Genomic DNA, 24,103 nt, shown 5'->3' on the forward strand with positions numbered 1-24,103 from the left:
GGAGGGGCAAGGGGGAAGATTTGAAAGGGATGGGTGATGGGGAAGATTTGGAGGGGAGGGGTGATGGGGAAGTTTTGGAGGGGAGGGGTGAGATTGGATTTTGGAAAGTGTACGATTAATGGGAAACGAACAATTATTGCAAAATGAGTTTCTTGTGACCTTCGAGTTAAAAATACGTTTAAGGATGCTGGATGGGGCGTGGAGTGCAGGTGAGTTTTGAGAATGTAGAAAAGAGGCACTGTAAGAGATGGAATTTTTTTTGGGATGAATAGATTTGGTGAGCAAGTCGAAAGCAACCTTTTAAAGAAGAAGAAGAAAAAGGTGTTATAATATATGACAGAATACAGTACTTCAGGGGAAAGTTGAAACATTTTTTAATTGAGCAGTGAAAACTATCTGGGGAAATGGGGGAGAAACACGTGGTCGAAGAACGAACGTACGAATAAGAACAACGAATGAACGAATAAGAACAACGAATAAGAACAGAGAAGGAAATGTTTTTTTGGGGCGTGTTTTTTTTTTTTGGGTTGAGATTTTAAACAAGGAAGTAGACTATGGGGTGAAAAGACTGGGAAAAACAGAGAACGAAAGTTATTGGAGCACAAAAGACAGACCGCTGAGAGAAAAACAAAGCCTCAAGGTCGGACACGTTAGCCGACAAGGCCTCAAAAGACACGACACGAATTAACACGATTTTCTATACAGGTATGAAAGATTTACACCGATAATTTTCCTAGGGACACACTATAGGTACAAGCACCATAAAATAAATACAGTTTTAACGAAAATACAAATGGGAACAATTACTTAACTTCGATTTCGATGGAGAGCGTGGACAGCTGCGAATAAAAGAAACCTCGCCGGCAAGACCAGAAGCGGAAGTCAAAAGGTCATTAATAACGTTGGTTATTAATGGTGAATGCTGCTCTGACTTCGGGGAGTATATAACCAGCAGTTACGTTTCCAACTCTGGCGTTCAGGAATGAGATAATATTGGAGTCCGTGCATCATGAATTCTTCACCAGGAAACATAATCCAGCACGTTTCTCCTTTTTTACTGATTTGAATACACGATCAGAATGAGGAAGTGTGAATCCGGGTATCTGTACAGCGGCGTCAGGAATGAATGAATCAAGCCAAGTTTCTGCAACACAGTATACTGAACAGTCTCTGCAGTCCTGTCGCGTATCAATATGGCAGGTCAGCTCATCGATTTTATGGCAAAGAGAATGGACGTTGGCTTGGAAGATGCTTGGCAATTGAAGACGTTACGCAATCTTGTAAGCCCACCTCCACAGTTGCCTCGCTGCCATCCCTTCGAGTGCCAGGATGGCTAGGCCTCGAGCGCCAGGATGGCTAGGCCTCCAGCGCCAGGATGGCTAGGCCTCGAGCGCCAGGATGGCTAGGCCTCGAGCGCCAAGATGGCTAGGCCTTTGGTCTGGATCGGCAATAATCATCTCAATCAAATTCTGATTAGATAATGTTTGTGTGCAACTGCTGATACGAATCACTCGTAGTTCCTCTTCCATAAGTGTCGATAAGGCCATATAATGAATAGATATTCTGGAAGTCGGCGTAACGTCACAGCTTCGCACCGTGGCGCCGCCATCGTGGGGAATTGGGGAAAACATTGGGCGCCATTCGTACGTGTTTGTCACAGTTTGAAATTCATCTGAGTACTGGTATGTTATGACAACTTAACTGACACACTAAAACTAGTTTTTCGCCGCGATGATCGGTTTGCGCCAACTTTCGTGCAATTTCCCCCAAACCAAGATGGCGGCGCGTTGCATGACCGACTTTCAGAATAGCTTCAGTTCACACTTAATGTTGTTCTGTTCTTAAATAAATATGTTGGAAGGAAGGAAGGTATTAATGATTTTGGTGTCGTTCTCTGCTCGATTGGACACACCCCCCTCGCTCTCCCCCAGCTCCTCCCCCTCCCCTCCCCACCCAAAAATATAGCGATTTCATTATGTCATATATCACGTGACCCACACCACCTTGAGGATACTTTTGCTGCAAGACTTGTTTACATGCGGCCTACATACCCTCCAAACTCTGAAAAAGTACTCAGAATGGCAGCTCGACGTATTGTTGCTGGTTGTAGCACAACATCCAAAGATGGTGTGTTTACATGTTTTCCGACAAGATCCACCTGTAAGGTAAATATGGATAGCTAAAATAAAATTGACCAGAGGAAAGTGGTGTGGCTCACCTGCTTTAAGCGTCATTTGCAGCGTCCATTTTGAAGATAACTCGTACGACACCGACCTGTATTCCCAGTTTGGGATGAGTAAATTGAAGAGATTAAAAGCCGACACGATCCCCACGAAGATTAGAGATTCTAATCAAATGGACAAGAAGAAAAAGGACAGAACACCTGTGGAGAAGTGTGAGAGGTTGAGGGTAAGGAGCGATTCTGTGTTTTCACATTTCTATTTCGCATTGGCCATGATCGCCACCACTTTAGGACTTTCTATGTTATGTATCGAACACGTACAGGTACAGCCGTATCGAACACGTACAGGTACAGTCGTATCGAACACGTACAGGTACAGCCGTATCGAACACGTACAGGAACAGCCGTATCAGACACACGTACAGGTACAGCTGTATCAGACACATGTACAGCCGTAAACAGGGCTAACAGTAATATTCTTGGGTAAAATGCCAGGGGCATAGAAAACGCCCCTTTATATCAGGGTATGTCCCATGTGACAATGCATATAAAAGAAGGGACATTCCATAGCTTGTAGAAAATGTCGATCAATAGAATAGAAGGGACATTCATAATATAAAGTTCATAAAAAGTAGGCGCAAATTTGATTCGTACACCTGCATGAAGAGGTAAATGTATTTTATTTGTCAAATGTAGGATGTCTCTTTATATGAACATTTCTAGAGCATTACCTGGTTCCTCCTCAGAACACAAGGGTAGTCCAGCATGCACATGAGATTTTTTTTGAATGCCCCTTATTTTGTATTGTTTGGCATTTTCTACAAGCTACGAAATGTCCCTTCTTTTCTATACTTTGCCACATGGCACATGCCCTGATATAAAGGGGCCTTTTTATGCTCCTGGCATTTTTCACAATATATATTTTAAATACAAACAAAATGTATTTGTTCATCATACAATACATTATTCAAGACGATATAAAAGACTTGAAAAAGTAAGGTGGAAAAAATATATTCAACCCAGATGGGATTTGAATCTACAATGCCCAGCTTGGGAATCTGATGCTTTATCCATTAGGCCATCGGGCCAGCATGTTAGAATTTTTTTATTTTAATATTTTAAAGGGGTATAAAGTGTGTATATATTTACATATTGTCGTGCGACCGCCTTTGATTAAAATCAGGCGGTCACGGAAGCCAATCGCGAAGGCCTTAGCTCTCGAGGCGAAACTCAATTGCGGACTCCAAAAATAAAAGCTACACCAAAGCGCGTGGGATGGAGCGGGGGGGCGTGAGGCCCCTGCAGTCTTACCTGTTAAAAAAACCACACGGAAACTGCGTTCAGATATATACAGGAAATAATATAAGGGTTTATTCACAATAAAGGTCGGGAGAGGAAAAGCACGCGCCGGTAATAAATATCCTAATCGGGATGTCCCCACACGACAGATTCCAGATATGAGAAGAGGGAGTACGAAATAAGGAAAAGAAAACATTCGTTATGGTGTGTAAGTGGTGTGTCCTTATCTGTCCTGTCGTCTTGCGTCTCCAAGCTCCCCCGCACACCACGAGGTCCCTCGCTCCGGCACCACAGCACCGCGAAGGCCCGGGCCAACACCCACTCTAGGCTCCTCGTCGACCGCTCACGAGGTCCGTGCACCACTCCAAGCTCCAGAAGCACCGATCACACACGAGGCCCCAAAGCACCAAAAGCACCGCTCCAAGCACCACACAGATGGCGAGCCCACGACCACCAGGACCTCTCAATACCAATAAAAAGCGCAGAGAGCACAAAACAGTCAGGGAAGGACGTGCTGCAAGAGTTGGACGTGCATGAGGACCACAGGGATGTACTGCACAAGAGAGAGAGCGTCCTGAAAAAGTCCAGCGCGTCCCTATATATAACCTTGCAGCGGTGACGTCAGCCTTGGCGCGCCACCCAATCAGTGCCCTCCACCGAATCACAGGCCTGTAGCGTGGTCATAGCTCATGGCACTCAATGTGGCTAGGCCTGCCGGAGGTGTAGCTGGCGGTGGCCATCATCGGCGGTGTCCTGGCCTGGTTTATTTGCCTGTTCCTTCCGAAGTCACTGTCAGGGAAGGGAATCATTTAATGTTGTACTAAGGGCCTGTCTATGTGTTTAAATGAGTGTATTGCCATAAGGGACAAAGGTTTGATTACCAGGTTTGACACACAGGGGTTTATCTTTAATCCCAACACGATCTAGCACTCAAACATCCTGGTATATTCACAGGTATACATCTTAACGCGACAAACCAGACTACACAGATCTTATTACAAGGTAGATTCCCTATCGCGACAGTCGAAGCATGTTACACCTCCACGAGTCTACGATCTACCTCCACGAGTCTAGGATCTACCTCCACGAGTCTAGGATCTACCTCCACGGGTCTAGGATCTACCTCCATGGGTCTAGGATCTACTTCCACGAGTCTAGGATCTACCTCCACGAGTCTAGGATCTACCTCCACGAGTCTAGGATACACCTCCACGAGTCTAGGATACACCTCCACGAGTCTAGGATCTACCTCCACGAGTCTAGGATCTACCTCCACGAGTCTAGGATCTACCTCCACGAGTCTAGGATCTACCTCCACGAGTCTAGGATCTACCTACACTGCTAATTATACCCCACGTTATTGTGCAGGGTGGGACGAAACGAGCTCTGTTGTACAATGTCTGCATCGGTGGGTGATATTGGATATGCGTCCGCCTGCGTTCGATGTCAACCCACTGTTTACGTTTGATCTCGATTAAAGGTCACATGACAGAGGTAAAACCTCAGATGTTTCAAACTCGAGTTATGATCTGCAAAAATATTTTCAAAGGGCACATGTCCTGTTACACCCAAAAATTTAATCTGTCCATCTTTGCACAGCAGGCCATTGTGGTGTCAAATTTGGTTGTTGTTGTATCACTTCGGACAGTTCTCTCGAACAAGCCCTTGACACAAAGACAGCGGATCGATCTCCCAGAAACGACCCAGAGATCCCCCACATCGACGATGGTGTGACCCACCTTCACGAAGTCAGGGCCACGTCAGAGTTGGAGAAAGAAAGAAACAGGGACAAGAGGGAAAGGGATGGTCCATGGGGACCAATCGGCACTCTGACCCTAACAAAGCGCTGACCTGACGAATCGGGGCAGCAGGACAGAATGGGGAAGATTTTGGAGGGGGAAGGATTCGACCACCATGAAGAAGCATCCGCGATATTTACTGTCAAGTTTGATTGAAATCCTTTCTCTCGCCCACAAGTTGTTGTGGTAACCAAGATTTTAAATTAAAGGTCACATGACCATGGTCCCTTTGACCTTTTCAACCCAAAATCGAACCAGTTCATCTTTGCATTACAGTTCATACCAATTTTGTTATCATACCAATGATTACAGTTCATACCAATAAGCCAATCCCATAAGCGGTTATTCTGGAAACGAAAGTCTGGTACGGACCGACAACCGGACGGACGACCATCCTGCGGAGGCATAAAAACGTGCAATGTATACTAATTTTAATAATAAAATGCTCACGATCACCTTGCTGTTCTACCTGAGCTAAATAATTGCTGATTAATTCTACCTGAGATTTTTCAAGTATATTGCTTGATCTTGTGCGTTATTCTGTCTGTTTTTCTGTCTGTCTGTTTGTTTGTCTGTCTGTTTGTCTGTCTGTCTGTTTGTTTGTCTGTCTGTCTGTTTGTTTGTCTGTCTGTCTGTCTGTTTTTCTGTCTGTCTGTCTGTTTGTCTGTCTGTCTGTCAGTCAGGTGCCTACAGGTCACAATTTTCAACCGATCTTCACGAAACTTCACCAAATTGTATAGTTGATCATAAGCAAGAAGCTTATTGTTTTTGGGATCAAAGGGTCAATAGGTCAACATAGGCCAAAGTTCACCAACTTTGTCGAATTTCTAAAATCCTCAATTTTCATCCGATTGCCTTGAAATTTTAAGAAGATTTGTGCTACTTGAGCCCGTGGACATTCAGAATTTTCGCATACATCGAAGCCTGCATCTTGGCGTATTGACACGACGGTGAATAAACTAGTGTTGCGGATTTGAGAATCCTGTGTTTTTTTTTTGTTGTAAATATCACCCTCTGTAAAGTGTAACGATTCCTTGTAAATACCTCCGTAGTGTAAAGGTCAAAGGTCGTCCTCTTAGTTAGTCCATATACATGCACGTAGGCCACCATATACCCTTCTAAATAGTTATTTCCTTAGTATGTGTATTAGTTTAAGGCTGTGTTTCCCATTAGTTGACTCTGCATTGCACCGAATTGAAATAAGATAGATCCCCTTTCAATTCCCTCAAAGCCTCTATTGCCAACTGCATCGCCGCCATTGCCATGTGCTCTAACTCGGGGAAGAAGGGCGTGGCCCGCCCATCATCATCAGGAGGAGGAGTCAGCCAGCCCCGATCAACCAACCCAATAATGAGTGGGTTTGGCTTGAGAGGGCGGAGGGAGAACGATCAAGAGGTTCGCGAAGATTCGAGGGTGTGGCCTATATAACCCATCACGCGATGCCCCCACAAGAGAGATGCGTCAGGGGACAGAAGAGAGAGTGAGTTCTGAGTGAGGGAGCACACACTGAGATGTTCTGTGAAGGGAGGTGCATGAGCAAGGAACACCAGTGGGGAGGATTGTTCATTTGCTTGGCGCGAACGTCCTGCGGCGAATGAGAATCGGCATGCCCTGCTTGCAATACCAACCAGCACTGACGGCAACTGCCGGAACCTACCTCCAAAAGAACAAGTGCGTGCACGCAAACCCCGACGTCGTGCCGCGACCCTCGGACCTCCCTGTCGCCCATTCTGTGGACCACCTGAACCTTCTCATCCCATCAGCCAATCCTACCTGCAATTCCCCAGTCGTGTGAGTCTGCTCGTCGTCTGTCCCCTGTGTTGTCTGGGGTATAAGTTAAGCCTGTGTAGATAAGCTGGAAATTGCTCTGTGTCCTTCTGATCCTTCCATTTTCCTGTATCTTACTTTGAGTGCTTTTCTTCTTTTAGTCTGGTGTAAATAATAATAAATCCTGTTCTTCCTACCTTGCCTTCTTTCCTTCACATCCGTTCGTCCTTGTCTTTTCCATCATTGAATACTTGTGGCACGATTTGGCCAACGACTAGGAATCGGGTCTAGTTTCTGTTAATGGTTCGAGCCGCGGCTGCTAATCCGCTCAGCAAATTAACATCTTGTCCGCGGTCACGAACGAGGTTGCTCACCTGCCTCTCTGGAGGGAGCTGGGCAGCTTCAGGACTCACGTCGGTCAGTTGCAGACAAGGGGACTAATCCCCCCTTGGTAAGGGAAAAAAGGGCCGACGTTGAGATCCATAACACTATCATGCGATTTACTTCAGGTGTGTGCCTTATTATTATCTATGGATTGATACTTATTGTATCAATGGATTATCATGTATTCATCGGATTCATACCGCCGACCATAATACCAAGCTTCCCTACTCTACATTCACTATGCTATCCCTGGTCATCATGCCGTCCCCATATGCATCTGGAGGCATTTTTAGTGTCGCCTTTATCAGTTGTTTTCCAGACAACCACGAAACGTCGTCAATAAGCAGTATCCCTTCCATATGCCAAGCTTACCCATTTTCGAGAGGATATCTCTGATGGTTTCGAAAATATTTTGGGTTAATTTCGGAGAAATTCATTGAATTTTACAGTAGGTACGTACGGCAAAAGTACATTTTTTACATTTCCGCTGTATGATATGTGCGTAAGTAAGAGCCTTCAGAACTGACAGGGCCACAGAACCATTGGGAGGTCTGTGCCTAGCATAAATTCCGAGGCTGAATTATATGTACTGACTGAGATACCACACCGCAAATTCGGCACCGGAGCTAAAAATCCTCCCTTTTGACTCTACATGACCTAGTTTGACGTGGTCGTTCACGGAAACTGGCAGGATTTCAGAGTTAAACTTTTAACACAAGGTCAGGCATGTTGTATACAATAAAACAATGCATAGAAATCGTAGTCCAGCGAGTTCGGAACGAAACTAATTTTTTGGCACTATTTCAGGCCTCAGCTTGAGGCCTATTAGGTGGAATTTGTTTCAAAAGCCATTAAATAGACATATTGGCCGATGTATATTCCAAGTTCCAGCTAGTTTCAATGTATAGTCCTTGAGATATGAGCGCCAACACATTTTGGATGGACAGACAGACACCAATGTGATTTCGAGGGTTTTCTAAATATAACGCAAGAATGCATAAACGGACGTTGCTGAAATTTGGAACATATTACCTCAACGTACAAAGTATTTACTTTTTAAATTTGGAACATATTACCTTGATGTACAAAGTATTTACTTCTGAAATTTGGAACATATTACCTTGATGTACAAAGTATTTACTTCTGAAATTTGGAACATATTACCTCAACGTACAAAGTATTTACTTCTGAAATTTGGAACATATTACCTCGATGTACAAAGTATTTACTTCTGAAATTTGGAACATATTACCTTGATGTACAAAGTATTTACTTCTGAAATTTGGAACATATTAACTTGATGTACAAATTATTTACTTCTGAAATTTGGAACATATTACCTCCACGTACAAAGTATTTATTTCTGAAATTTGGAAAATATTACCTCAACATAAAAAGTATTTACTTCTGAAATTTGGAACATATGACCTTGATGTAGAAAGTATTTACTTCTGAAGTTTGGAACATATTACCTCCATGTACAAAGTATTTACTTCAAAAATTTGGAACATATTACCTTGATGTACAAAGTATTTACTTCTGAAATTTGGAACATATTACCTCGATGTACAAAGTATTCTCTTCTGAAGTTTGGAACATATTAACTTGATGTACAAATTATTTACTTCTGAAATTTGGAACATATTACCTCCACGTACAAAGTATTTATTTCTGAAATTTGGAAAATATTACCTCAACATAAAAAGTATTTACTTCTGAAATTTGGAACATATTACCTCAACATACAAAGTATTTACTTCTGAAATTGGGAACATATTGCCTTGATGTACAAAGTATTTACTTCTGAAATTTGGAACTTATTACCTCGACGTACAAAGCATTTACTTCTGAAATTTGGAATATATTACCTCAACATACAAAGTATTTACTTCTGAAATTTGGAACATACTACCTCGACGTACAAAGTATTTACTTCTGAAATTTGGAACATATTACCTCGACGTACAATGTATTTACTTCTGAAATTTGGAAAGTATTACCTCAACGTACAAAGCATTTACTTCTGAAATTTGGAACACATTAGCTCGATTTACAAAGTATTTACTTCTGAAATGTGGAACATATTACCTCGACATACAAAGTATTTACTTCTGAAATTTGGAACTTATTACCTCAACGTACAAAGCATTTACTTCTGAAATTTGGAACACATTAGCTCGACATACAAAGTATTTACTTCTGAAATTTGGAACATGTTACCTCGACGGACAAAGCATTTACTTCTGAAATTTGGAACATATTACCTCGACGTACAATGTATTTACTTCTGAAATTTGGAACGTATTACCTCAACGTACAAAGCATTTACTTCTGAAATTTGGAACACATTAGCTCGATGTACAAAGTATTTACTTCTGAAATGTGGAACATATTACCTCGACGTACAAAGTATTTACTTCTGAAATTTGGAACATATTACCTCAACGTACAAAGTATTTACTTCTGAAATTTGGAACATATTACCTCAATGTACAAAGTATTTACTTCTGAAATTTGGAACATATTACCTTGATGTACAAAGTATTTACTTCTGAAATTTGGAACATATTACCTCAACGTACAAAGTATTTACTTCTGAAATTTGGAACATATTACCTCGACGTACAAAGTATTTACTTCTGAAATTTGGAACATATTACCTCGATGTACAAAGTATTTACTTCTGAAATTTGGAACATATTACCTCAACGTACAAAGTATTTATTTCTGAAATTTGGAACATATTACCTTGATGTACAAAGTATTTACTTCTGAAATTTGGAACATATTACCTCAACATACAAAGTATTTACTTCTGAAATTAGGAACATATTATCTCGACATACAAAGCATTTACTTCTGAAATTTGGAACATGTTACCTCAACGTACAAAGCATTTACTTCTGAAATTTGGAACATATTACCTCGACGTACAAAGTATTTACTTCTGAAATTTGGAACATATTACCTCGACGTACAAAGTATTTACTTCTGAAATTTGGAACATATTAACTCAACGTACAAAGTATTTATTTCTGAAATTTGGAACATATTACCTTGATGTACAAAGTATTTACTTCTGAAATTTGGAACTTATTACCTCGACGTACAAAGCATTTACTTCTGAAATTTGGAACATATTACCTCAACATACAAAGTATTTACTTCTGAAATTTGGAACATATTACCTCGACATACAAAGCATTTACTTCTGAAATTTGGAACATATTACCTCAACGTACAAAGCATTTACTTCTGAAATTTGGAACATATTACCTCGACGTACAAAGTATTTACTTCTGAAATTTGGAACATGTTACCTTGATGTACAAAGTATTTACTTCTGAAATTTGGAACTTATTACCTCGACGTACAAAGCATTTACTTCTGAAATTTGGAACATATTACCTCAACATACAAAGTATTTACTTCTGAAATTTGGAACATATTACCTCGACATACAAAGCATTTACTTCTGAAATTTGGAACATATTACCTCGACATACAAAGCATTTACTTCTGAAATTTGGAACATGTTACCTCAACGTACAAAGCATTTACTTCTGAAATTTGGAACATATTACCTCGACGTACAAAGTATTTACTTCTGAAATTTGGAACATATTACCTCGACGTACAAAGTATTTACTTCTGAAATTTGGAACATATTAACTCAACGTACAAAGTATTTATTTCTGAAATTTGGAACATATTACCTTGATGTACAAAGTATTTACTTCTGAAATTTGGAACTTATTACCTCGACGTACAAAGCATTTACTTCTGAAATTTGGAACATATTACCTCAACATACAAAGTATTTACTTCTGAAATTTGGAACATATTACCTCGACATACAAAGCATTTACTTCTGAAATTTGGAACATATTACCTCAACGTACAAAGCATTTACTTCTGAAATTTGGAACATATTACCTCGACGTACAAAGTATTTACTTCTGAAATTTGGAACATATTAGCTCAATGTACAAAGCATTTACTTCTGAAATTTGGAACATATTACCTCAACGTACAAAGTATTTACTTCTGAAATTTGGAACATATTACCTTGATGTACAAAGCATTTACTTCTGAAATTTGGAACATATTACCTTGATGTACAACGTATTTACTTCTGAAATTTGGAACATATTACCTTGAGGTACAAAGCATTTACTTCTGTAATTTGGAACATATTACCTTGACGTACAATGTATTTACTTCTGAAATTTGGAACGTATTACCTCAACGTACAAAGCATTTACTTCCGACATTTGCAGCCGATTTCATCCAGTAGAAGCCGAGAAACGTATTTTCAGTCCCCATGATAAAGCTGCATGCAGAGAAACGATCCTATATATAAAGGGAGGGGACCTTTGCGCTTTCCCTTGATACCCTCCCAACTCTGTCCCATCGTTGCTCTTCATCCACAATCACTCGCTCCAACCCCAAGTCCTTGTTGGGGGATAACTGGTGAAGTGGTGATGTAATCTTACGGGAATATGTTGAATACTCAAAGAAGGTTGACTATCTGGTGTTGAGGGTGAAGGTTGACTATCTGGTGTTGAGGGTGAAGGTTGACTATCTGGTGTTGAGGGTGAAGGTTGATTTTTCTGGTGTTGAGGGTGAAGGTTGACGATGTGGTGTTGAAGGTGAAGGTTGACTATCGGGTGTTGAGGGTGAAGGTTGATTTTCTGGTGTTGAGGGTGAAGGTTGATGATGTGGTGTTGAGGGTGAAGGTTGACGATGTGGTGTTGAGGGTGAAGGTTGACTATCTGGTATTGAGGGTGAAGGCTGACGATGTGGTGTTGAGGGTGAAGGTTGAATATCTGGTGTTGAGGGTGAAGGTTGAATATCTGGTGTTGAGGGTGAAGGTTGAATATCTGGTGTTGAGGGTGAAGGTTGACTATCTGGTGTTGAGGGTGAAGGTTGACTATCTGGTGTTGAGGTGAAGGTTGAATATCTGGTGTTGAGGGTGAAGGTTGAATATCTGGTGTTGAGGGTGAAGGTTGATGATGTGGTGTTGAGGGTGAAGGTTGATGATGTGGTGTGGAGGGTGAAGGTTGATTATCTGGTGTTGAGGGTGAAGGTTGATTATCTGGTGTTGAGGGTGAAGGTTGATTATCTGGTGTTGAGGGTGAAGGTTGACTATCCGTGTTGATGGTGAAGGTTGACTATCTGGTGTTGAGGGTGAAAGTTGACTATCTGGTGTTGAGGGTAAAGGTTGATAATCTGGTGTTGAGGGTGAAGTTTGATTATCTGGTGTTGAGGGTGAAGGTTGATTATCTGGTTTTGAGGGTGAAGGATGACTATGTGGTGTTGAGGATGAAGGTTGATTATCTGGTGTTGAGGGTGAAGGTTGAGTATCTGGTGTTGAGGGTGAAGGTTGATTATCTGGTTTTGAGGGTGAAGGATGACTATGTGGTGTTGAGGGTGAAGGTTGATTATCTGGTGTTGAGGGTGAAGGTTGAGTATCTGGTGTTGAGGGTGAAGGTTGAGTATCTGGTGTTGAGGGATCTATCCTGGAATTATTTGGGTGGATGAGGTTAACTCTGTCCACTGTGCATGATAAAAACACGTGATCTTTTGAAAAGCACTTGCAAAGAGGAAAGAAAAAAGAGAATATAGTGCAGGATAGGTTTTGATGATCTCGATGGAAGCACGAATACCATTGGGTCCTGTTGCTGAGTAGTTTTTGTTTTGGTGAGTGGATAAATAATTGTTTTGACGGATTAATTTTTTAATAATTAAACTTTTATTGGAATAGAGATTGAGTTTCTTGAGATATTTTATTCCGTCACAAAATATTATTCTCAAAAATGTTATTCATCTAAATATATTATTTTGAAGCTCTGATTAATTTTTTTAGGCCTATTTCATTATACATGGCAAAAAAACCCCCAGCAATTAAAAAAATGCCTTGATTGTTTATTTGTTGCACCATAATTTTTCTGTTCTCCCTCTTTCCCCTGTCCCTTGAACTCCCACTTGTCACTCAAACACAATTCATGCAGAAGTCCAGAACTGTGAAGCTCTTCATTTTGTCATCCGCCTCGTCCTCAAGGCTGGTAATTACATGAATGCCGTGAGTACTGGGCATGCACATACATGAAATGCCTTTTGCACGTGGACATTATATGCAGCTCAGTCTTGTTTGAGTACACTTTTCATAAACATCGTCTTTCTTATTTTCGGGGCTTTGGAGTGATTATTCTGAGGATAAATAATTCACAGAATGTGGAGTTCCTTAATTTCCCCCATTTTACAAAGCTCCTTATAAACTTGTTTTCTTTACATTGTGGCCTCTTCATTTCATGTTTCGGGCCGACGTGATAGCCTTGAGGTATGCACACTACTCTCTAAGCTGTCTAGGCCGAGTTCGAATCCGACCCAGATATAAACTGCCATGCTGGTGTTTCACGAGCAGGATGATGCATCAATGTGCGTGCCGTCCCTCGGATGGACGTTAAACTGGATGTCACATCCACCAGCATCACTTGATGTACAGTCACGTGAAAAAGTAAGTGCACCCCATGTAAAGTTTAGACTTTTTCAACATATTTCAACATACAGCTATTTGATCTTCACTTCAACAATATTGATAGATAAAGGTGATTCAATATAACAAATGTCATGAAACATTTACATTTTGTCGTCCATTGTATAATTTAAATAAACGTAAATGCAAATTTCGCATGTGGAAAAAGTAAGTACACCCCGACATTTATCACTACTTCAAATACCTAAAATTAGAATCAGGTGCACCAGCTCAGGTGCAAATGATTAGAACATCGTTAGAGAGGATCTTGGAGGAACCTGTCTTATTTAAACCTCAAACATTTAGTTTGGTTTGCTCTTTGCTGTCAAAGTGTGCGGCGTCACCATGCTGAGATCAAAAGAGCTCTCTGAGGCCTTTAGAAAGAAGGTTATAGATGCCTACGAGTCTGGGAAGGGATTTAAAAAGATCTCCAAACAATTTGAAATCAATCAGTCGACTGTCCGGAAGATCATCTACAAGTGGAGAAGATTCCAAACAACTGCCAACTTATTCAGGCCAGGCCGCCCCAGCAAGTTCAGCCCGAGAGCAGACCGCAAGATGCTGAAAGAAGTCTCTAAGAACCCCAGATTGTCATCACGGGACCTACATGTAGCTTTTGCCACTGTTGATGGCAAAGTACACGACTCTACCATTAGAAAGAGGCTGCACAAAATTGATCTACATGGGAGGTGTGCCAGGACGAAACCTTTGCTGTCCAGAAAGAACATCAGGGCAAGACTAAAATTTGCCAATGAACACCTAGGCGAAGACCAGCACTTCTGGAATAATCTGCTCTGGACAGATGAGTCAAAGGTAGAGCTATTTGGCCACAGTACCAGAAGACATATTTGGCGAAATCCAAAGACAGCATTTCACCACAAGAACCTGATACCAACTGTAAAGCATGGTGGTGGAAATATTATGGTTTGGGGCAGTTTTGCTGCATCAGGGCCTGGGCAGCTCACCATCATATAATCCACTATGAATTCTTCATTGTACCAGAGGGTGCTTGAGGATAATGTGAGGCCATCTGTTGGAAAGTTGAAGCTCAAACAAAGGTGGACCTTGCAACATGACAATGACCCTAAACATACCAGTAAATCCACCAAGGAATGGCTGAAAAGAAAGAAATGGAGGGTTCTGGAATGGCCAAGTCAAAGCCCGGATCCAAATCCCATCGAGATGTTGTGGGGGGATTTGAAACGAGCTGTGCACGCAAGAAACCCCTCAAACATCGCACAGCTGAAAGAATTCTGCATGGAGGAGTGGGCAAAAATTTCTCCCAGTTGATGTCAGAGACTGGTAGACAGTTATAGGTAACGCCTACTTGAGGTTGTTTCTGCCAAAGGGGGCAACACCACCTATTAGAGCCAAGGGTGTACTTACTTTTTCCACATGCGAAATTTGCATTTATGTTTATTTAAATTATACAATGGACTACAAAATGTAAATGTTTCATGATATTTGTTGTATTATATCACCTTTATCTATCAATATTGTTGAAATGAAGATCAAATAGCTGTATGTTGAAATATGTTGAAAAAGTCAAAACTTTACATGGGGTGCACTTACTTTTTCACGTGACTGTATGTTAAAGATCCCCATAGTGTCCTTCGCGAAGAGCAGGCGAGCTATCGGCGGCACCCCGGACAAATTGCAAATTTCACTGAGAAGCCGGATCTGGATTCGGACCTGAACGAAAATCGAATCCGCTTATTTTTGTCACTTAACCAACTCATCCACTTAGTTTTGTCAGAATCCGTCCATCAATTTTGAAATATTGTGCTATATATCGTTTTTACCCCCATCTCTCAATGGCGAAGAATCGCTTAAAAATTGTGATCCTCACCGAAATCAAATCGATTAGTCCTGTCTACCGGGTTTCGTCCGAATCCATCCACAACTTTTTGAGACATCGTGGTATGCATCAGTTTTAGCCTTATATATCACTCAATGGTGAAGAATCAATTTAAAAAATTCTCGGATCCGGATCTGAATCTTCACCCAAATTGAATCAATTCTTCTTTGTCACACACCCAATCTTTCCACCAAGTTTCATCTAAATCCGTCGACAACTTTTTGAGGCATCATGTTTTATGTCGTTTTTGGCCCTCTCAACATTGAAGAATCACTTTCAAAATGCTAGTATCCGGATCCAAATCCAGATCTTCACCAAAATTGAATCAATTCTTCCTTGTCAGACACCCAACTTTGTCCACAAAATTTCCTCTGAATCCATACCCAACTTTTTTTAGATATCCTGTTCGCAGACAGACAGACAGACAGACAGACAGAGAGATAGACAGGGGTGAAAACATAACCTTCATTGGTGGAGGTAATAAAGTTCACCAAGGCATGCTTTCTTACTGCATACATTTGGGTACTCGTGAATATCGTCGCTGTACTGCAGAAAAAGGCGACCAAGATGGCGCCACAAACCTGAACAGAAAGACCACCTGTCCACAAAGGCCACTTTTTCCGTCTTCCTTGAGTGGTCTTTCTAAACAGGTTTGACTGTATATGGTACACCGCTCCTTTCCTATTCCATCTCCAGGTGCTGTATGACGTCATCGCTGGGCACCAAAGGGGTCCGGCGATGAAGCGCGCTGAAAGGCAGTACTCAGTTTTCACTCTGGTTGTTTTCTGTGTTCCTTTCTTGTTTTCTTATTTGTTTTCTTGTTTGTTTGTTTGGTGGTCTGGGCAATATCGCAGCCCTCCTTTGAGCGAAGAAACTGATATTTGGACACAATAGTGAGCAAGAGATTTGCTGTGAAGAGTATTTTCGATTAATTGATTAATCTAACTTCTCCCTCCATGGCTTCAAAACAGCTGTTCACCACCATCTCTTATCTTCCCCAATCCAAAACCTTGATCTTTTCTACCCCCGTTAATTCACCCCAGATCCACTTTTTTGAAATTCCAACTTCTTTCCTGGAATTCCTAGCAGTGTCCATGTGTTTTATACCTCTCCCACCTACCCCCAAGCCCTCTCCCTCCCACAGATCTTCCGATGTCCCTGTTCTGTACTTGTGTTTGTTGAACTTGTGTGCTTCCCTCTCTCTCCCCATCTTATCTCCCACTCCCTTTATCATATCATATTGAAGATCTGGAGGGAGGAGAGAGATTGAAGAGAGTGAGGGAGTTTGTTCTAGAGGCGGGATAAAGAGGAATGAAAGAGTGAAGGTGAGCAGAGAGTCTTGATTTTCGCAGTTTAACCATAAGAGGGTGGCTGGCAGACCTTGTGCTTCCTGCAGGAATATTTGAGGGAAATAGCACAGAGAGAGCTGGGGGAGCAAGGCCGGAGAGGAGTCGGTAGAAGACAAAGACCACCAACCTGCCTGCGGTGAGTAAATGAAAGGCCCACGGAGTTAGCTTCATCGCGGGAGATTCCAATGATTCTGAAAGCTTTGCTTTCAACAGCGTGAAGCCGAGCTAGGTGTGAGGCAGGAGCACCGGCCTAGAGGGCAGAACAGTATTCCATTGAGCTGTGGATGAAAGCCTTGTATGTGGTGAGTAGCTCAGGTGTGCCAAGGAAGGACTTTGCACAACAGAGGATGCCCAGTCGGCAACTGGCTTTGGAGGCCAGATTTGAAATGTGGTTTTCCCAGGAAAGATCATGGCAAATAGTGAGACCCAAAAGCTTGAGTGACAGAACTTCTTGGAGAGGATTATTCAGAAAGTGGATGGGAGGGTTGTGCAGTCGGTCTTTTCGGAGAGACATAGTAAAAGTGTGAGATTTGTCAGGATTGAAAGACATGTTCCACTTGTTTGACCAGTCTGTAATTTTGTCCAGGTCTGCATAGAGTGAGGAGGCTGCAGACTGCCGATCTGAGGGATGAGGAATGGAGCGGCAGAGAGTGGAGTCATCAGCAAAGAGATAGAGAGGATTTTCAAGAGAGTCGGAGAGATCACTGATGAAGACCAGAAAAAGCACAGGGCCCAGAACACTGCCTTGGGGAACTCCAGCCTGAACAGGAAGGGGGGAGATGAGAGAAATCCATTCAGGGCCACACGTTGACTACGACCAGCGAGGAAGTCCACAAGCCATGTGTGGAGATTTCCATAGATACCATAGGAGGAGAGTTTGGTGAGCAGAGCGGGGTGCCAGACCGTATCAAAGGCACGTGATGTGTCGAGGGAGACAGCTCTGATTTCCTGTTTGGCATTGAGGACCTCCATCCATTGTTGAGACAGCAGAAGCAGCATGTCCAGAGTAGAGTGACCTCGTCTGAATCCAAATTGATGATCAGAGATCAAGCCATTGGAGAAGAGGAAGGATTTGATACCTGAAGCAATGATGGATTCCATGACTTTGATGATAATTGGGAGCAGGCTGGTTGGTCTGTAGTTGCAGGATCTGTTTTTGCACCTTTTTGTGTAAAGCGGTAATGTTGGCTGATTTAGAAACTGATGGCAGATGACCTTGAGCAAATGAGAGGGTGAAGAGAACAGAGAGAGGGTGTGAAAGAGCGGCCGAGCAGGATTTTAGGACCTGTGGGCTGATGCCGTCTGGTGCAATTGCAGAATCAGAGTCGAAGTTTGACAGAAACTTCTCCACCTTGTCAGGAGAGAAGGACACAGAGTCCAGGAGCAGTTGGGTTTGACTGGGTAAGGTGGGTACAGAGAGGGATGGGCTTGGGACACAAGATTTTGAGGCAAACACAGAGTTGAGGCATTAGGCTTTGTCACGTGAGGTGTCAACTGTACAGCCATTTGAGGTAAGGGAGGGGATGGAGGGGGAGCAAACACCAGAAACAGATTTGACCAGACGCCACCAGGATTTGGAGGAAGGAGACAGGTTTGAGAGTTCAGTCTCGAGAGTGGAGAGATCATGCTTCCTGGCTCTCCTGAGGGTAGAAACACACTTGTTTCGAGCGAGCTTGGTGGAAGGAACTGAGATTGCCTTCAGTTGGATTATCCTTTCAAGAGGCAAAGGCCAATTGTTTCAGGGCAACTGCCTCACCACAAGATTCAGTGTACTGCCTCACCAAGCGGCGTCAGGATAAGGAACCGGCTGCAGTGGTGATGCGCACGTCACAACTGTCTTGTCTTGCTGCTGGCAAGTAATGCAAGCCTTGATTGCAGACCCGAATGTGTGCGTCCATTTCTTTTCCTGAGAAATATCACTCTCTCCAAAAGGACCATCTGGCAAACCCTCCTATCTACTTTCTTAAAAATCCTCTTGAGAAAGTTCAGTCATTCAAATCCTGGGTCTCACTATCAGCCCTGATCGTTGTTGAGGAAACCACATTTCAAAGTTGGCCTGGTTAGCCAGCCACCGAATGGGCATCCTCCATCGTATAAAGTCCTTTCTTGGCACATCTGAACTCATATCCACCGACAAGGCCTTCATCCGCAGCTTGATGGAGTCCTGCTTTCCCCTCTGGACTGGCTCCCCTGCCTCACATTTTGCTCTGCTTGATGCAGAGGAAACCAAGACCTTCAAGATTATTGGAATCTCCCGTGATGAAGCTGGGTCTATGGGTCGATCATTACACCATCACAGACAGATCGGTGGTCTCTCTGTCTTCTACTACCTCCTTTCTGGTCTTGCATCTTCTGCTCTTTCCGTGCTTTGACCCCTCCCCCACCCCCACCCAGGTTTCTGCAGGGCACACACAGTCCACCAGCAACCTCCTTCTGGTTAAACTACCTAAATCCAGGATCACTGCTCGCCTACATTCATTCGTTCCTCTTTTCTCCCACCTGTGGAACCAACTTCCACATTCTCTTCAAACTCATCCTTCCCTCACGGTCTTCATGACAGGTGTTCACCACCATTTTGGGTCATTCCCAATCCAAAACCATGATCGTTTCTACCCTTGTTAACCCCCTTCCTTCCAACCCCTCCTCTCCAAATTTCCAGTTTTCCCTCCTGAGAGTTTCCTTCCGTATCCATCCTGTCCACCCCTTGGATTCTCTCCTGCCCCTCATTTCTCCCCAAACGCATAGTTTGTACACCTTCCTCTTTCTGGGCCTTCAACTCTGCTGTTACGCCTTGTGTTGGCCTAATGGTTAAGGTGGCTGGCTGGCTTGAGATATTACAGTCCTGAGTTTGAGCCCCTGTCATGTCATTTAATTAATACCAAGTAGGTTGACTCAGCCTGTCATCCTTCCAAGGTTGGGAAAATGAGTACCAGATGATTGGTTTTGAGAGGTATTGCATCAGTGGCAGCCGCACCCACAGAAAATGATGCAACCAGCAGCCACAGGCTGCACGCGAACCACCAACTCTGCTGTTGGTGTTTCCCCCTCTCAACTGTTCCTTTTGTCCTATTGTGTCCTGATCCGTTCCGTGTACTAATTCTAACTCTTCCATTAGCCTAGACTATGTACACAAACAGTGTGTTTGTGATTTGTGCTGCCACTTCTCGACAAGCCTTAAACCCTGTAGAAAAAGAAAATGTGGGGTCCTGCCTGTTATGTGTATTCCTCCATTCCTCACATCATTCTCCTCATTTACACTCTTTCATCCATAAACTCCCTACATCGTCCTTCCAAACCCTCCCCGCACCCCAATTGTGTTATCTTAAAATGGAGTTTTAGGGCTGTGGATATGGCACAAGTAGGACTGGGTGGCCTCCAAATGTGTCTGGCTTTCCTTGCATGTATCCCTTACATGGGGTGTAAAGCTTGACCGAACGATCATGGTTTTGGATTGGCAATGACCCAAAATGGTGGTGAACACCTGTCATGAAGACCGTGGCTTGACCAAACTCTCTTATCTGTCTCCCTCTTCCAAATCCTGGTGGCGTCTGGTCAAATCTGTTTCTGGTGTTTGTTCCCCCTCCATCCCCTCCCGTACCTCAAACGGCTACACAGCTGACTCCGCACGTGAAAAAGCTGAATGCCTCAACTCTGTGTTTGCCTCTAAATCTTGTGTCCCAAACCCATCCCTCTCTGTACCCACTGTACCCAGTCGTACCCAGCTGCTCCTGGACTCTGTGTCCTTTCCTCCTGACGAGGTGGAAAAGTTTCTGTCAACCCTCGACTCTGATTCTGCAACTGGACCTGACGGCATCAGCCCACGGGTCCTTAAATCCTGTTCTTCTGCTCTTTCACTCCCTCTCTCTGTTCTCTTCACCCTCTCTTTTGCTCAAGGTCAACTGCCATCTGCTTGGAAATTAGCCAACATCACCGCTCTACACAAAAAAGGTGCAAAAACAGATCCTCGCAACTACAGACCAATCAGCCTTCTCCCAATTATCAGCAAAGTCATGGAATCCATCATTGCTTCGGATATGAAATCTTTCCTCTTCTCCAATGGCTTGATCTCTGATCATCAATTTGGTTTCAGACCAGGTCACTCTACCCTGGACATGCTGCTTCTGCTGTCTCAACAATGGATGGACGTCCTCAATGCCAAACAGGAAATTAGAGCCGTCTCCCTCGACATATCACGTGCCTTCGATACGGTCTGTTACCCCGCTCTGCTCACCAAACTCTCCTCCTTTGATATTCATGGAAATCTCCACGCATGGCTGGCGGACTTCCTCTCTAGTCGTAGTCAACGTGTGGCCCTGAATGGGGTTCTCTCATCTCCTCTTCCTGTTCAGGCTGGAGTTCCCCAAGGCAGTGTTCTGGGCCCTGTGCTTTTTCTGGTCTTCATCAATGATCTCTCCGACTCTCTTGAAAATCCTCTCTATCTCTTTGCTGATGACTCCACTCTCTGCCGCTCCATTCCTCATCCCTCAGTTCGGCAGTCTGCAGCCTCCTCACTCCCTGCAGACCTGGACAAAATCACAGACTGGGCAAACAAGTGGAACATGTCTTTCAATCCTGACAAATCTCACACTCTTACGATGTCTCTCCGAAAAGACCGACTGGACAACCCTCCCATCCACTTTCTGAATAATCCTCTCCAAGAAGTTCTGTCACTCAAGCTTTTGGGTCTCACTATCTGCCATGGTCTTTCCTGGGAAAACCACATTTCAAATCTGGCCTCCAAAGCCAGTCGCTGACTGGGCATCCTCCGTCGTGCAAAGTCCTTCCTTGGCACACCTGAGCTCCTCACCACATACAAGGCTTTCATCCGCAGCTCAATGGAATACTGCTCTCCCCTCTGGGCTGGTGCTCCTGCCTCACACCTCGCTCGTCTTCATGCTGTTGAAACCAAAGCTTTCAGAATCATTGGAATCTCCCGTGATGAAGCTACCTCCGAGGGCCTTTCACTTACTCACCGCAGGCAGGTTGGTGGTCTTTCTGTCTTCTACCGACTCCTCTCCAGCCTTGCTCCTCCAGCTCTCTCTGGGCTCTGTCTCCCAAATATTCCTGAAGGTCGCACAAGATCTGCCTGCAACCCTCTTATGGTTAAACTGCCAAAATGAAGACTCTCTGCTCACCTTCACTCTTTCATTCCTCTTTTCTCCCGCCTCTGGAACAAACTCCCCCACTCCCTTCAATCCCACTCCTCCCTCCAGGTCTTTAAAACAGCTGTTCACCATCATCTCTTATCTTCCCCCATCCAAAACCTTGATCTTTTCTACCCCAGCTAATTTCACCCCAAATCCTCTTTTTTGAAATACCAACTTATTTCCTGGAAGTCCTTGGTGTCCTTGTGTTTATACTTCTCCCACCCCCCCCCCCTACCCGTTTATACTTCTCCCCCCCCCCCCTTCCCACGTCGCCTCCCCCCAAGCCCTCTCCCTCCCACACATTCCCGATGTCCCTCACAAATATTGTGTTTATGTGCTTCCCCTTCTCTTTCCATCTTGTCTACCGCTCCCCTTTTTATATACTTTGGTTCTTTGTCTGTTTGATTTGTTTGTGTGATAAATGTTAGCTCTTTCACGAGCCTCGATTCTGTATTTTAAAAAAAAAAAAAAATCCTTGTGTGAATGAACAGAGAACACTTATTTTGCCTTTTATGCTGATTTTACCATTAACAGACAACGTGGTCTGCCCTTACCTGCAAACTGTATGTGGGCCTTTATATAACTTATTAGCTTATCTGGAATTGGAATTCCAGATAAGGTAATAATATTGTCATCGTGCACCGTCCATCTGTCCGTCCGTCATGTATTTGGATTTTTTTCCAGCCAAACTGCTGGGCCAATCCAGCGGAAATTTGGCAGCAATGTTCCACACCTGACCGGTAATGAGGATTACAAAGCTCGTTGCGGTCATTTGACCGGAAGTGTGTTAAAATGGTGGACTTAGTAAATTCCTTCAAAACTCTTTTTCTCCAGACCCACCATTCAGAATACGACAAAATTTGGGTTACAATATTAGGACAGGGTAGGGATGTTAAATTGCGGAGGTCATGCCGGTCAAGTGACCGGAAGTGTCAAAATGGCCGACTTAGTCACGTTTTGAAAAAATTGCATAAATACCTTTTTTAAATCTTCTTCTTCAGACCCATAGGTCAGAATGCTACCAAATTTGGCTTACAACATTAGGCCAGGGCCCAGATAAGCTACAGATCCAATGGTCCTATTTTGTAAATTGCTCTGATATCTTCACATTGCAACAATTACGGACAGCCTGTTGTTTGAAGCTAAGAGATGTTTTGCAAGACAAAAGGTAATGAATCCATCAAAGTCACCAAAGCATTGGTTGGCATTATTGCTTTATATCTGTTTAGGATTTTGGGTACTTATAGAACTTTGGTTTTTACCAAAATGTGATTCTTTGTTTTGTTTATCCTACCAGGGTGGAGCAGCTGGTGATGCAGTGGGTTTTAAGATAACATCTTTACTGAAGATTGCCGACACACGTGCCAACAAGCCTGGCATGAACCTGATGCACTTTGTCGTCATGGTATGTCTACAACCATTAATTACTTCTCTTATCCCTTCCATGGACTCCAGGATGCAAAATGCAGATTTGATTGAGGAAGTAACCAAATGCACAACAATAATTTTAAATACTAGGACGTGCCCGTACGTGGCGTACCCGTAACCGTACCGTACCCGGTACCGTACCCATACCCGTGACGTGCCCGTAATGAATATGTACAAAATATAAATATGTATGTACTACAATCGATCGTACCTTACAACAATCAACACAGATTGCAACGTCAAATAAATGAATACGCTCTCAAATGTGCCGTCCAAGGCAGTGTCTGCTCGCCACGTTCAGCATCAGTTCAGCGTCACTATGACTATCCGTAAGTCCGGAAGTGACGTCCTC

At 43.2% G+C, this 24,103-nt stretch overlaps 1 protein-coding gene across 2 annotated transcripts in view; it reads left to right on the forward strand.

Moving 5' to 3' along the window:
* Positions 1-24,103, forward strand: part of FHDC1 (FH2 domain containing 1) — a 260,755-nt gene that overhangs the window by 179,881 nt on the left and 56,771 nt on the right. For both annotated transcript variants that reach the window (XM_078777022.1, XM_068114426.2), the window contains 2 exons: positions 13,446-13,516; positions 23,621-23,728. In XM_078777022.1, the coding sequence (XP_078633148.1) occupies positions 13,446-13,516; positions 23,621-23,728 (179 nt within the window). The remainder of the gene's footprint in view (positions 1-13,445; positions 13,517-23,620; positions 23,729-24,103) is intronic.

The sequence above is a fragment of the Myxine glutinosa genome, chromosome 4 (genome assembly GCF_964187855.1).
Source record: "Myxine glutinosa chromosome 4, kmMyxGlut1.1, whole genome shotgun sequence".
Taxonomy (NCBI): domain Eukaryota; kingdom Metazoa; phylum Chordata; class Myxini; order Myxiniformes; family Myxinidae; genus Myxine; species Myxine glutinosa.